Genomic DNA, 14994 nt, shown 5'->3' with positions numbered 1-14994 from the left:
GATTTTGCATACTATTTCTGTCTTTACCTTCCTACTACACAGTTTCGCCTTTACTTTCAACCAGATATTTATTGAGCACCTGTTTTATGCCAGGCACTGTATCCTAGCTGCCTTTCAGTCATGTAGAAAGGTTGATTCAGAGCCTCAAAATATCTGTCAGAATGTCTAAATTACAATGGTAGGAAGCTTAGTGTGGCAGAGAGAGCAAGTTCATTGGAGACTGACAGGGTTGAATTTGAATTCTGGCTCTGCTATTTATTAATTGTGTAAATTTATAAGAAGTATGTTATATCTCTAAGTTTCTATTGAGTGGAAGAAATATATAAAAATTTACGAGAGATGGTGGTGAAGATGGAAAGGGTTTTGCATTTGGAGTAAATAATATACGGGCTTAAAACTCCGCATGAACTCCCTGTGCTAGGTTGTTGAGAAGTGAAGGAAAAAGTAGCTTCCCAACCATTTTCCCTGCTTCCATTCTTGACATGTAGTATAGGGTTTTTCCAAAAGCAGCTTGTTCACATACTATGTTGTGAAGGTAATGTGTTAGAAATGACTTTGTTAAGTGAAATACACTAAAGCATAATTTTGAAAAATCATAGAGCACTGCAGATAGTATGAGTAGAAATCGATGTGTGAAACTTTTAAAACTATCAATAAATCTATGTATGAACTGTGTGGTCATATAAAATAGATGTCTTCTAACCAACACTGACCATTTCTTTCTTTAGCATAATACACACCATTAGCTCCCTGGGCTTTGAGATCAAGCCCAGACTCCTCCCAGGGCCTGAAGGATGTTCCCCAGCCAGCCTCTGTCTGTCAGATTCTGTGGCCTCATCTCCTGCCACTAGATTCTCCATATTTCAAGATTCTTGTTCCTGGCATCCCTCCTGGTGATCTCACCTCCCACTTTGGATCTTGAAACTGATTGAAAGTTATCAGCTTTTAGAGTTGCCTTTTCTCACATTGATAAACAATGAAGTTGTGAAGAAAGATTTAGGTGAGATTCACCCTCAACATTCTGAATTCTTTGCCAGTCCCTTAACTTAGGATGTTTCTCAACCATGACTAGTTCACATAGTGCTCCTTCCATGGATTCACCTCACGTCACATCCTCTTATTTGGTTAACTCTTCATAACCTTTCAGGGACTAGCTCAAGCTTCCTTTGAAAGAGAAAAATGTGGGGGTTAATTACATAGGCTCTGGTTTTAATATATTCTTTCTGTGTGACCTTGAGCATGTCAATTTAATTCTCTGATCAACATCTTTCTCATTGTAAGAAAGTATAGTAATGGCAACCTCAGATGAAAATATCTTCGTAACTGTTAGATAAGTCTTAGTCACCAATAACTTTCTCATTTCCTAGTTATTTGACCTCTAGTCCAAAATAGGCCCTTCTTCATACTTCTCCAGGAGTCTGTGTTTCTCAGACCATAACATTTCTTGCACTACATTGAAAATATCTCTCTGTCCTATAAAACTATATATTTTTAAGGACTTGGACATGTTCAATGAACAACTAAACTAATTGTTGAATGAGTGAAGGAAAACAAAAATTAAGAATTTTAATCAATGCAAAAATACTCTGCATTTTTAAAGGTCTCCAGATGAATGTATATCTGATTAAAATCTTAGGCTAAAAGTTATATTACTATTTGAATTCTATGATAGGATGGGGGTTCACTCAAACTGAGCAATTTTACCTCTTTATTTTGGTTGAAATCACATTTATTTAATTAATTTATATAGTGTCACTACCAGTACACATTTATAATGAAAAAAATAGGACATGTAGTTAATCAAAAATAGCACAAGTCACGGGGCGCCTGGGTGGCTCAGTTGGTTAAGCGACTGCCTTCAGCTCAGGTCATGATCCTGGAGTCCCGGGATCGAGTCCCGCATCGGGCTCCCTGCTGTCAGCGGGGAGTCTGCTTCTCCCTCTGACCCTCCCCCCTCATGCTCTCTCTCTCTATCTCATTCTCTCTCTCAAATAAATAAATAAAATCTTTAAAAAAAAAAAAAAATAGCACAAGTCACAAGAGAATCGACCATCCAGAGATAACAAAAGTTAAATTTGGTTCATATTCTTCTAAACATTCTCTATGTATGATTCATAACTGCATTATCTAGCACGTCAGGCATGCCCTAACCAGGATGCATTACATCTGTAAAGAGAACTCAGACTTTGAAGTATTATATCTGCTACCTGGTTTACATTTATTTCACTTTTTATACTGCAGTGGTTTCAGAATCCAAGGGGCAACAAAGGCTTTTCAATTCCAGGTCAAATTCAGCTCTGTAAACATAACTGCAGAAAGTGAAGACTAGGATGATCTATTCTCAAACATCTTTATGAGCAGTCTTGCTCTTGGTTGCTCTGATAGGCATGCCCAGCCCTCCTTCTGACACTTGTCTACCTTATCAAAGTCAGACGTAGCCTTCAAGTTTAAATGATTCTTCTCTGATGCTTTTCCCAGATGTGTAGTGAAAATTGGTAAGTCCATTCTCTCTACGGCCATGAAGTATTGTTTATAAATGTTTTCTAGAATTTATCCTATTGTGCCTTGTGTGATGGTGATTTATCAGTGTTTTTTGTCTCCAGCTATTTTATAAGCTCACAAAGCCCAAGACTTTATAATTCATTTTTTATATCCCTTCACTGTCTAGCAGAGCTCTTTGCATGTAATACACAGTAGTTGCTGAATGAATTTATCATTCATTGTTAAATGTTGGTGCCATGGTTTAAACTGAATCACAAACTATAAGGTTCATATTAATCATACCCAGATATTTAGGACCTAAGTATAGTCATTAAGTATCCGTAAGTAAAAGTGAAAGAAACATGTGAACAGACAAGGTATAACTTCGTTAATACTGTGAAAGATGCCGATAGTCAGTTTTCGAAACAGGTTATACCAGTTTTGTAGTAAAAATACTAAAAGGCTAGGTGTCATAAAACATGCAGCTTGAAGGGTATGAGTTCAATAAAGAACTATGTTAATTAAAAATTCTACAATTTTTGGGGGCGCCTGGGTGGCTCAGTCGTTAAGCGTCTGCCTTCGGCTCAGGTCATGATCCCAGGGTCCTGGGATCGAGCCCCGCATCAGGCTCCCTGCTCAGCGGGAAGCCTGCTTCTCCCTCTCCCACTCCCCCTGCTTTTGTTCCCTTTCTCGCTGTCTCTTTCTCTGTCAAATAAATAAATAAAATCTTTAAAAAAAAAATTCTACAATTTTTGGAATAGTTTATTCAACAATGAGATGAATAAATACAAATATTTCCAGTATATCCTCTATGTTTAACATGTTAAGAATGTATATTGACCTTTTAAACCTTTTAAAGGTTTAAAAAACTTTGAAGCCACAAATACAATGATGACTGTCTTGAGTTTTAATAAGTGAAGATATGAAAACACTTATTTTCCTTGTCTGAAACCCAATTTGTGATTTACCAATATACATGCTTATATTTAGCAAGTTCATAAGGATCAGGATGAAAGTACAATTATGAAATTAGACAACAAAATTTCTGTTTTGAAAAATGCCTTTCATTTTTCATGGGAGTGTGGAAAATATTAGAAATGAGTCAATGCTCTTTAGAAAATATGAGGATAATGGCTATGTCTTGAAATTTATATCTGCAGGACTGAGCATAATTCCACACATAAAATAAATTTAATGAATGCTTGATGAATGAATAATTGAAGGATTTGATTTTATAAGACATAAACAAAATTAAATGGTAGTGCTCCAAAATACTAATATTAATTATACAAATAGAAACTACCGAGGTCCAAAACTATGAACCAACCTCTATTGAATTTGTGTCTTTGATAAGGAAAACACACAGAGAAGTCCATTTTTATGTATTTGAGCAAAATTGTCTTTTTGTTTAGGCATTGTGATAACAATAGATATTTTCATAGAATACAAAAGCCTCAAGGCTCAGTGTACCCAGAGATTTTCAAAGTTCTGAGTAGATGTTATTGACTGGTTTAGAATTTAGAAACTGGATGTGATTGAGTGGATTTAGAACTTAGAAACTTCTTGTTTTATTTTTGTTACAAAGTCAATATTTTTATATATTTTGTGTAGCCATGCTTAAGTTTAACAGGAAAAGAGAGGCAAAGTGGGTGCTCTGGACTAATAAAATGTGAGCCACAAATAGACCCAACAAATTGTGCATGATGTCATTGTAGGCAAGTAAAAGTCCTGGGAGTGACTGTCCATGAGCTATGGATGTGACTATTACCTGAACCATATGAGAAGTGTAGTGCCCACAGAACTGAGAATGAATTTCTCTGGATCACTGCTATGAGGGGTTATATATAAAATACCCCAGGCATAAAATGTACAGTGCATGAATTACATAGTATCGTGGTCATCCTTGACTCCTCACCTTCTCTTATATGCCATATCTTCCCACTAGGTTTCTTCAACTTCTATCCAGAGTCTGGATCACTTTCACTGCCACCACCATAGTCTAAAACACCATCATCATTCACTTAATTACTTTCAACAGCCACCTGTCAAGTTTCTGTACTTCTATTCTTATATGCCTTTATTTTCAATAAAACAGGGGGCTGATCATTTTATTTTTATTTTTAATGGAAGTAAAACACACATAAAAGAGTGTAAAGTACTCTAATAGGAATTGAAGTAAAACAAACATAGAAAGTATATAAAGTTACTCCAATCTTAAGTATGTAGCTGATTGATTTTTTAATATGTGTATACCTGTGTAGTCACACTCAGATCAAAACAAAGGACACTTCCAGCATACCTCTTCCCCCCATACAACGTTCCAGACTATACCCTTCCAAAGTTCATCACTATGCTATTACTTTCAGTGTTTACTTTTGTACATCTTGAATTTCATGGGAATTGGGGATAAAAAGTATAACACTTTGTTGGCCTCTTTTGCTCATCTTTATATGAGATCTTCTGTGGAAGTCAGTTGCTTAATCTGTAAAGAGGAAGGAAGACTGACACTGGGAGCTAAAATTTGAAAACAAACTGAAGTTCAGCCCCAACCCACAGAAGTTCTGATTTTTTTTTTTTTTTTTTTTTGGTCTGGAGTCAGACACAGAGTAGTATATTTTTAAAAATCCCAAAGAGAATTGAACATATAGGCTCTGAATCAAATGATCTCTCTCCTTCTTTCTCCCTCTTCCTCCTACTCTCTCTCTCTCTCTCTATTCCCCTCTCCTCCTCCCTCTCCCTCTTTCTCCCTCTCTCTCTCTTCTCTCCCTGACCCCTCCACTCCTTTCCATATGGATGGATTGGCCACCATTCCTTTTTACCTCTATCCTTCCTTAAGTGTGCACTGAGCACCTATTAGATACCAGGCACCCTCTTAGGTTGCTGAAGCTACATGAGTGAACAAAACATAGTCCCTATCTTCCTGGGGCTTGGTCTCAAAAAACCCATACCTGAATATATAAACAAATATTGTTGAATACGTTTTCAGTACTTTTTTCTCTATAGGACCCTTTTATTTTCCCTTTCTAATTTATGGTGCATGCTGAGAGAGTTTTGTCTTTAATACCCACTCCAGACACCAGTTTATTTTGTAAATGGTTTGAATGGTAGCCAAAAAAATTATCTGACAATCTTATTATAGATGCTATTTATTAACCTTTTGTAGGTCTTATAGTGAATTAATATGTTTGTGTGTAATAAAAGTAACTGAAATTTAGGCAGTAACAGCCTATGAACATTTTTCAGTAAATTATATATGTTTGGACCAGGAATCTTCTTATTTTCTGTGAAAAGTATATAATTGATAGGAAATCAACAGCATCGGGACTATTAAGACAAACATTTAAAAATATTCAATTCAATTCTCTTAGCATTAGACCACAATAATTATTTGGTGTGTTTCCTTTACTTGTTTTTAATGGTCCTAAAAAAAAGTTTAAAAGAACATTTTTTTAAAGATTTTATTTATTTGAGAGAGAGAGTGAGTGAGAGAGCACAAAAGCAGGGGCAGAGGGAGAGGGAGAAGCAGACTCCCCTGCTGAGCAGGGTGCCCAATGCAGGGCTCAATCCCAGGATCCTGAGATCACAACCTGAGCCGAAGGCAGATGCTTAATTGACTGAGCCACCCAGGTGCCCCTAAAAGGACATTTTAGATGAATATAGTAGAACATCCTGTTTTTCCCATTTCTTTTCTTTCCTCTTTATTTCCTTCCTTATACAGTCTTATTTCCTGGTAGCAAAGTGAAATGTAAAGAAAGGAAAGGATTTAAAATATACTTCAGCACCATAGCCTTACTGGATATTTAGATGCTGATGGGCAAAATAAGATTTGTTTGGTCATGTATTCATTGACTTCCAATCTTTGTTTTTGGGTTTTTTTTTTTTTTTTTCAGTAGAATAATTTCAATAAAACTTAACTTTTTTTTTTAGTAACACTTACTTTGAAATAAATCAATAAAAATCATTTTTCTCAAAGCAAATGTGTATGCCTTAGCTGCAATCATTCTTAAGCAAAGAACATCTCATCGAATATTAATTTAGTTTTGCATAAAATTACATTGAAAAAGGAATATAAATAGTTGTCCATTTTATAAGGACAGATTTTTAATCTCTTTTTTTTTCATTTTCTTTAAGAGACATTTTGACCTTGCTGTGAAGCTAAGCTAGAGAGGACATTGGCAGAACTTTATATGTCCTTATGCATAGCTTTGGTTGAGAATTTAATAGGACAGAAAATAATACCTTGCCAAGTATTAACTGTAAATCTTCTATTTACTGTAGAATTTCAAGATTTATGGAATACCAAAACAACCCAGGGAGATGACTCATAAAGAACTAGAACTTTCTAGTTTCCTACATTCTTTAAAAAAAGTCTTAGCTGTTTAACTTTGCTGTATAATACCATAATCAATATTGAGATCAAGCTATGAATTAACATAAATCAATCATTTGGGTTTTTGGTTTTTGTTTTTAACCTATCACTCTAAATGGTTACAAACTGGTAGTCATATCAAAAATAACTTTAAAAGCCATGGCATCCCAATTTTAAATTATAAAGACAATACCTAAATTTAATTAGAGGAATACATAACTGTTGAAGTCCAAATACATTTTTTAAAGTAAAGACTTAGCTGTGGTTTAAGATGAAAATACGCTTTTATTTCTTTCATGCTATATCAACCCTCTGGCATAATGACCAAATATTACTGGTTGAATCCCAATTACCCACATCCTAACATTCTACAACTTGCATAAGCAACAGCCTCCTTATGTATGGATGCTTTCGTCGAGACTTAGTCGTGAAGCACAAAATCCAGTTTTATGTTAAGTAGGTGGGTTGCTAATCTGTGAGAATGCCATTCTTGATCAGGCCTTTATGAATTGTTTGTAAATACCAAACTGGACAAGGCGAGCTTTATATTCGTTCTGCAATTAGCCAAAATAATTCTAGTTAAACTCTGGTAAAGATCTCTAGTATGAAATGAATGTAAAGTATTCATTCTTTCTTTATCTTACTCTCTGGTTTCATTTTAGCTCATTTGTTTATTTAAAAATAACCCTCTAAGTTGCTTTTTCACTGCTTTTCATGTTACAGATTGAAAATGTTGATGTCTGCCTTAGTTTTCTAGCAGCCAGAGGAGTAAATGTTCAAGGTCTATCCGCTGAAGGTAAGAAAAGGCACAGTTGTCACCAATAACACCCAAGTTTGTGGAAAAAAAATTGTTTTTATATTGCAGGAAATGTAAAGTGGGAGTACATAGCTTCTTAATACATGAAGTCAAGTTTCCAAAAATAATAGAAACATAAATGCAATGGTTATTAATATATGCTTTAATTATTTATATATGTTCCATATTTTGGCAAAACTGTTATTTTCATGACTGAGTGTGTGGGATAAGGGTAGATTAACAAAACATTTTTATGTTATCACCAGTGTACAGTATTTTTAGAGTCTTAAGTAGAGGGATGGATGGATACATAGATAATGCTATAGATAGATGAAATTCAGGTAAAAATAGTATAATTAATCTGCAAATATTATTTTATGAATAACACATCAAATTGGTAGTCCTGGTTGAAATATTTGGTAAGTTTAAGTCATCATGAGTTCTTAAATAATTAGCAGTTAAAATATTTAATAGCTGTCATATGTAAAAGCTTTAAAGTCATTAATGGTTTAAAAGATCATCACTATAATTAAAATACAGAAAAGTAGAAAAAGACTGAACTGGTTCTGTTTTTTTTTTTTTTAATCTTTTTCTTTCACATGTATTTTTAGGAAAACTTTTCAAGTACTATAACAAAATCTAGTTGCTAAGGTTATGAAATAGCAAGTCCTTTGAGATCTGCAATAACCACCATTTTATTAGAATATTAATTTATATATTAAAATTCTAGGTACTGCTATATACTTTGACAATTTAGATTGGTTAATATTTCTACTATAGTCATTTGCTCTGAATAGCCGTTTTCCCCACACATACTAGAAATATTAGACAGGTCTAAGTTTTAAAAATTTTGCTGTCATTGGAAAAAGAGGAATTATGTGGCTTCTGAAATATAGTGAACATTTAGTAGAATTTTTTGAGTTTTCCCAATTTTCTTCTGTATTCATTTTTTGTTTTAAATTTCCTTTGTCTTTTACATTTATATGATATGTTGTGTAATATGAAATTACACATTTGGGGGCCAAAAACCTTAGGTTCAAACCTAACTGATGGTTCTGCAATTTAGAATAAAAGTTGGTAAAATTCCCCAGGAAAATATTTTACTTTTTCAGTGATAAAAAGTAAGTTAAAAATGTTACCATTTGTTCATTTTATGTCTCTGCCTTCTCATATGACATCCTTTAGTAACAGAAACCCAATGATTTTCATTTATCTTCTAAAAATATATGAATGCTCAAAATGGTTTTCTAGATTAATAAAATATACATAGTAAGAAAACAAGAAATTTTTAAAACCTTTAATATCATCTAGGTTTACATGAGAGCATTAATACTTTCTTACTGTAGCCTCATATTGATCAGACTAACTCTTCTATATTATGGCAACTGTGAGAAGTTTTGGGGAGGTGGGGAAACATCTCATTCTCATTTTAAATGAATAATTCCACTGCATACTTTGTGTGATGTCTATAAACCATCAGAGAGCAAGAAATCAGAATAGTTTGTTAATGTTCCTAAACTACAAAAAGGAGACATAAAACCTTGACATCACAGGAGGATGTATTTTATTGTCAACAGCATGTTTTATTTAGAATACGATTACAGGTTTCATAGCCTTATTTCAAGCTTTACCTCCATCTCTTCTCTGAATTTTATATTATAACTACAAGCAAAAGAAAACAAGGTTCAGATTGTAGCTTACTTTGGGTGTTTATCTTTTTATTCAGTATTAGAAAAATTTAGGAGCTCCATGTACTAGAACTATGATTTACAGTTACGTTTATCAATTGTTGTCATGAATAAGCTGATCTTTGTAATTTATTAATATGTAGTATGAGTCAAGAGAAAAAGTGGACCATTAAAAAATTAATACTTATAATGTCTACTTTTGGGAGATTACATATATAGTCATATATATAAATATATAAACATTTGAATAAATTGATTGCTAGGTGATTTAGGAGGGCTACTCTAAATCCAGTTGTCATTATAAGGTGCACCCACACCATCATTATTTATAATGTAGGACAACCAACATTTAAGTGGCTTGCTTTCTCCAGTTCATAGCCATCACTGTGTTGGTAACAGCTGTGTATTTGTGAGGGAAGCAGAATGCTGAATCAAATGATTAATGCAGGACAGAGAGCCCATCCATTTCCAGGAAGAAGCAAACTCTAGAAAAATCGCAGTTGAGGATCAGCAAAGACCATTGCTCGTACAAGTTTTGTTCTACCTTCTTTCCCATCACTCTGTCCCTGAAGCTCCAGGCTATTTGGAAATGTTATCACGCTTCAGAAATTCAGATTTGCTTGAACCTGTGACTGCGAGACTTGAGGTGCATTTCTATCTTCACAGATTTGGTCTAAAGAATGGCAACTGGAATTGCATTTGTAAAAAAAATAAATAAGTAAAAAGGAAAACCGCATTCATTTCATATGTTACTGTTTTTATATTTTCCCTTTGATACAGAAATAAGAAATGGAAACTTAAAAGCCATTCTAGGGCTGTTTTTCAGTTTGTCTCGCTACAAGCAGCAACAACACCATCAGCAACAGTATTACCAGTCTCTGGTGGAGCTTCAGCAGCGAGTGAGCCACGCCTCCCCTCAGGCAGAAGCCAGTCAGGCCAAAACCCAACAAGATATGCAGTCCAGGTAAGGACAGGAAGCAGGGCATGTGTGTAAAATTAACTTGTCTGGATATAAATTGTTGTTGTTGTTGTTGTTTTTTTTAACAACTTACTGTTTGTGAGATTAGAAAACATATTTATGTAGTCGCATCAGTGTTATGATGTAATTTGACCGATGTTGTAGAAATTAAGACCACTTTTTCTTTTGGTTGGATGAGCAGCCTTTATTAATTTAAGGTGAAATATTTGTGTTTGTTTTCTAAAGATGATTGTGGTTTGTATCAAAGTGTGTGAAATGTCTTTCCTGTGAGTGACGTGGCACAATTGTTTCCTTCTGCAGATTATTTAGAATGTGCTATTGAGTATGTGTCCATCTGACTTGAGTCTGTTGGTGCATCGTAGACACAGCCTGGGGTGGGGTGCTGACAAATCATGGCAAATTCCTTCCCTCTGCCCTTAGTGCTGTTTTCCAATTTGGAATTATATCAGTCAGGGTTCAACCAGAGAAGCAGAACCGGGAAGGGATTAAGAGATTTATTGTGAAGAATTGGTTTACATGATCGTGGTTTACATGATTGCTAGGCAAGTCTGAAATCCTAAAGGCAGCCCAGCAAGAAGGGCAGGCTGAAACTCTCTCAGCATGAGCCAAAACTTTTATAATCAGGTAGAATTTCTTCTCTCAAGGAAGCCTCCATCTTGCCTTTAAGACCTTTCAAGTGGGGAATCAGACCTACCCAGATTATCTAGGATAAACTCCCTTACTTAAAGTCAGCTGCTGTGGACTTTAACCACATCCACAAAATACTTTCTCAGCAGCACCTAGATTAGTGTTTGATTGAACAAGTGGGACCCAATAAACCTAGCTAAGTTGACACATCAAAAAATGATCACAGAATGAAATGAAGTTAACAAGTTTCATGCATGCTGCTCATTTGTTCCTCACCAATGACCAGGATATTGGGTCATTTGCTCTATTGTGTAAATAGCTGATTGTTTTTCCTTTGGAGGGAGAATGTTCAATATGCAAATACTCATCATCTTTAAGAGTATATATACATATCAAACAGATGTAAATATTTAACTTTTTCCATCTTAAGAAGGCAATCCTGAAACCTAGTAACACTCAGTTTACCCTGAGTTTGTTTTGGGTATTTAGTATTGACTCACAAAGTTAGAGTAAAATTCCAAATTACATTCACATACCACCTTCCCCCCCCCCCACCACTTATTGTCAAATATTCAACAGTTCAGAAATCCTCTTCTCTTTCATCTGTCAACCAGCCCTTTCTTCATATTAAGCAATACTTCTTTTCTCTGTATGACCATGTAAACTCTATTTCCTTTGGCGGATTTGACTCACTAATGAATTATTAAGTCAATAAAGAAAAACTGTAATTTTATCAAAAATATAGGGTATACTACATAGTTCAGGGAGTGATAAAAGATGTTTCTCATTACTCAGTAATGCAGATATGCTTTTGTTCTTAAAGCTCTTCCTGGCTTTTTGTGATGTAAGTGAAATTGTACAGAAGTCAAAGTGAAAACAAAATTCTGTACAGGGGAAGTTCTTTCGATTTCTTTAAGAATGGGGGGGAGGAAATAGCTCTTTTAATTATTTATTTATTATTTGGGGGAGATGGTTGGTAGAAAGAGATCTAGATTTTGAAAACTGCCAGAAATAATATTTCCTAAAGTTTGGTTTAAGTTATTTGAATGGACAAGAAGCAAGAATAGTAGCTGAAAAAACATAGGAAGTTAAGTGGTATTGTATAAAACATGTTAACTCTGGAAGTGATACGGAGTATCATTTGTCTTTACTTTACCTCATTCTATTTCTGTATCTGCCATGTGGAATTTCTTGCCCAGAATTTCTCAGTGGTTATGACCCTTCTGGGGAGATTGTTTTTCTCATTCTTGCTAGATATGCATGGCTGTTATGGAACGATATTTTATTTAAAAATATAAAGCCCTATGTAGTAGGCATGGTAATTTTATACCTTCATCGGAAGGTTTTGAAAAGTATTCTTTTCACCAGTGTCCTTTAAGACTGAGGTAGACTCTTAAAGAATTTTTCTTGTGATAAATTTAATTACTTTTAATTGCTTTGTAGACTGATAATGAATTTATAATGTGGAGTACTTGCTGTATTAAATATAGTAGTTATGACCCTGATGTAGAGGGGCTACTTGTCTTCATTTTAATAGAATTTATTATCTGTCTTGGAGAATATTATATTTCAAACATTAATACTTATTTCCATTTATATAGATTTGGTATAGGGAAATAGCCTATGAATTAGAATTTATGTGGACTTACATACAACAATCAACGTATGTTTTTTTCAAAAGCCCATAGTGAGAATATACATAAGAAAGGATGTTTACTTTATGTCTACATAGTAAAACCAACATAATTAATGCAGAAAAAAATAACCCAGTGACACATTTATCTTCATTTGCTTGAGATGTGAGTCATAAATCATGATTTATGAAGCCTTTCTGTTAATTCTAAAGCTCTTCCCAAGTAAATAGCTTAAATGACTGGTTGCTATATTATTCTGGATATTGAGCCAGAAAATATTCTTATATTTTTCTCTGTCAACTCATAAAAAATTTTAAGCACACATGGTTTCAGTTCAATGAGAGTTTTGTTTTGTTCTTTTTATTTAAAATAAATTGGTATAACTGTATATATTCCCACAATATTTATTTTATACATTAAGAATTTCTATCTTGGTTTTGCTATTTTGCAAATAACTCCAAATGTTTTCAGTCATTTGAAATATCTTTCATTTAAACAGACACTTAGACCTAAAGGTTAACAAGTACACAAGAGAGAAAATAAAACATGGATCAAGAGAAATAGAGTGTGGGTAACAAACACTCCTTTTCTGGTTTCTCAGCTTTTTCTCCACTCTTGTGTATATATGTTTGTGGGTATGTAAGTGCATATACACGAGAACATACCTGCGTGTGTGTGTGTGTGTGTGTGTGTGTGTGTGTGTGTGTCCTGTTCCAGTGTCAACTAGAACTCTAGTTATTCAAAGTTTGCCTCTGGAATCAAACTTCCTGCACTTGGATCTGAATTTCACCACTTCCTAATTGTGGGGCCTCAGGCAACTTGCCTGACCTCTCGGTGCTTCAGTGTTCTCATTTGTTGAAAGAGAATAAAAAATGGCATCGATCTCATGAGGTTGTTTTTAGGTTCCCTAGAGTCACTACAATATAAAACACTTTGAACATACTGGGCACATGACACTCTCTGCTCAAAGCCTTGCAATGGTCTCAAATAGCCCAGGCTTGCTCCCACCTTAAGAGATGCGCTCTTGCTGATTCCTTTGCTTGGAATACTCTGTCTGCTAGCTGCTTGGCTAAATCTCTTACCTGCTTCAAGTCCACAGCTCACATGCTACCTTCTCACTGATGTTTACCTTGACTAAGACCATTTTAACACTATAGGCTGCCCATGTCCACTCCTCACTGTACTTTGCCATACTTTTTTCTTTTTTCTTAGTTTAATCAACCTTTAATTTCAATGTACTTGTTTATTATATTCATTATTTATTATTGCCATTTTCCTGTAAAAGGTAGGCACTATTATTAGTACAGCAGTATTTTTTTATGTTTTATTTTTATTTTTTAATATATTTTAATCACTGGTATAGCCAAAGGGATAAGCACAGAACCTTACACACAGTTTTCAACAATTTTTTCTGAAACAATAATGTAAGAATTAACAAATCTGTGTTAAGACTGCTTCCAATTTTAAGTAGGAAGATGCATAGTTACAATTGTAAGTAATTCATAGTGAAAATTGTGTGTATTTATAAAATTTGTAGAATAAATATGTTCTTGATTTGGGGGTGGTCATGATATTGAACTCCAGTGAGTTTCAAAATGGTATACAGTGGAGATTCTTATTATTATTACTGGAATTATCCACTTGTAGTATCTTTATTAAAATAAAACTGGAACTCAGATTCTAAATTTCTTAAATCCTTCACAGGGAATCCTTGGTTGTATCTGGAGTGATAAAGATTTGATTAATCAAGTCTTCAATTCTCAAAAATTTGAATATATTTAACATAAAAAATTAAATTTCTCTGTCCATGATCTTTGGAAGGATTTCACATGAGTAAAGATTAAAGATCTTTGCTGGGTTACATAATGTAAAACATCCTATTTACATTTATTTAATATAAATAAAAGCTAGTTCCTCATATTTTTTTCTGGTTTTACTTTTTATTTTGAAAATGGTAGATAGGGCAGCTAGGTGGCTCAGTCAGTTAAGCACCTGACTCTTCATTTCAGCTCAGGCCATGATCTTAGGGTTGTGAGATTGAGCCCCTAGTTGGGCTCCATGCTGTGTGTGGAACCTGCTTAAGATTCTCTTTCTCGGGGTGCCTGGGTGGCTCAGTCATTGCGCGTCTGCCTTTGGCTCCGGTCATATTCTCGGGGTCCTGGGATCGAGCCCCGCATCGGACTCCCTGCTCAGCCGGGAGCCTGCTTCTCCCTCTCCCACTCCCCCTGCTGTGTTCCCTCTCTGGCTGTCTCTCTCTCTGTCAAATAAATAAAATCTTTAAAAAAAAAAAAAAAGATTCTCTTTCTCCCTCTCCCTCTGCACCCCCCCATCATGTGTGTGTACACGTGCACTCTCTCCCTCTAAACGGAAGGAAGGAAGGAAGGAAGGAAGGAAGGAAGGAAGGAAGGAAGGAAGGAAGG

General features: G+C 34.7%; 1 protein-coding gene across 5 annotated transcripts in view; it reads left to right on the top strand.

The window, feature by feature from the left end:
- Positions 1-14994, top strand: part of NAV3 (neuron navigator 3) — a 579712-nt gene that overhangs the window by 344831 nt on the left and 219887 nt on the right. For all 5 annotated transcript variants that reach the window (XM_032393716.1, XM_032393720.1, XM_032393719.1 and 2 more), the window contains exons 4-5: positions 7574-7646; positions 10115-10298. In XM_032393716.1, the coding sequence (XP_032249607.1) occupies positions 7574-7646; positions 10115-10298 (257 nt within the window). The remainder of the gene's footprint in view (positions 1-7573; positions 7647-10114; positions 10299-14994) is intronic.

The sequence above is a fragment of the Phoca vitulina genome, unplaced genomic scaffold, assembly GCF_004348235.1.
Source record: "Phoca vitulina isolate PV1807 unplaced genomic scaffold, GSC_HSeal_1.0 scaffold76, whole genome shotgun sequence".
NCBI lineage: Eukaryota > Metazoa > Chordata > Mammalia > Carnivora > Phocidae > Phoca > Phoca vitulina.
Note: the sequence above shows the minus strand (reverse complement) of the source record. Positions and strands in the feature narration are given on the sequence as shown.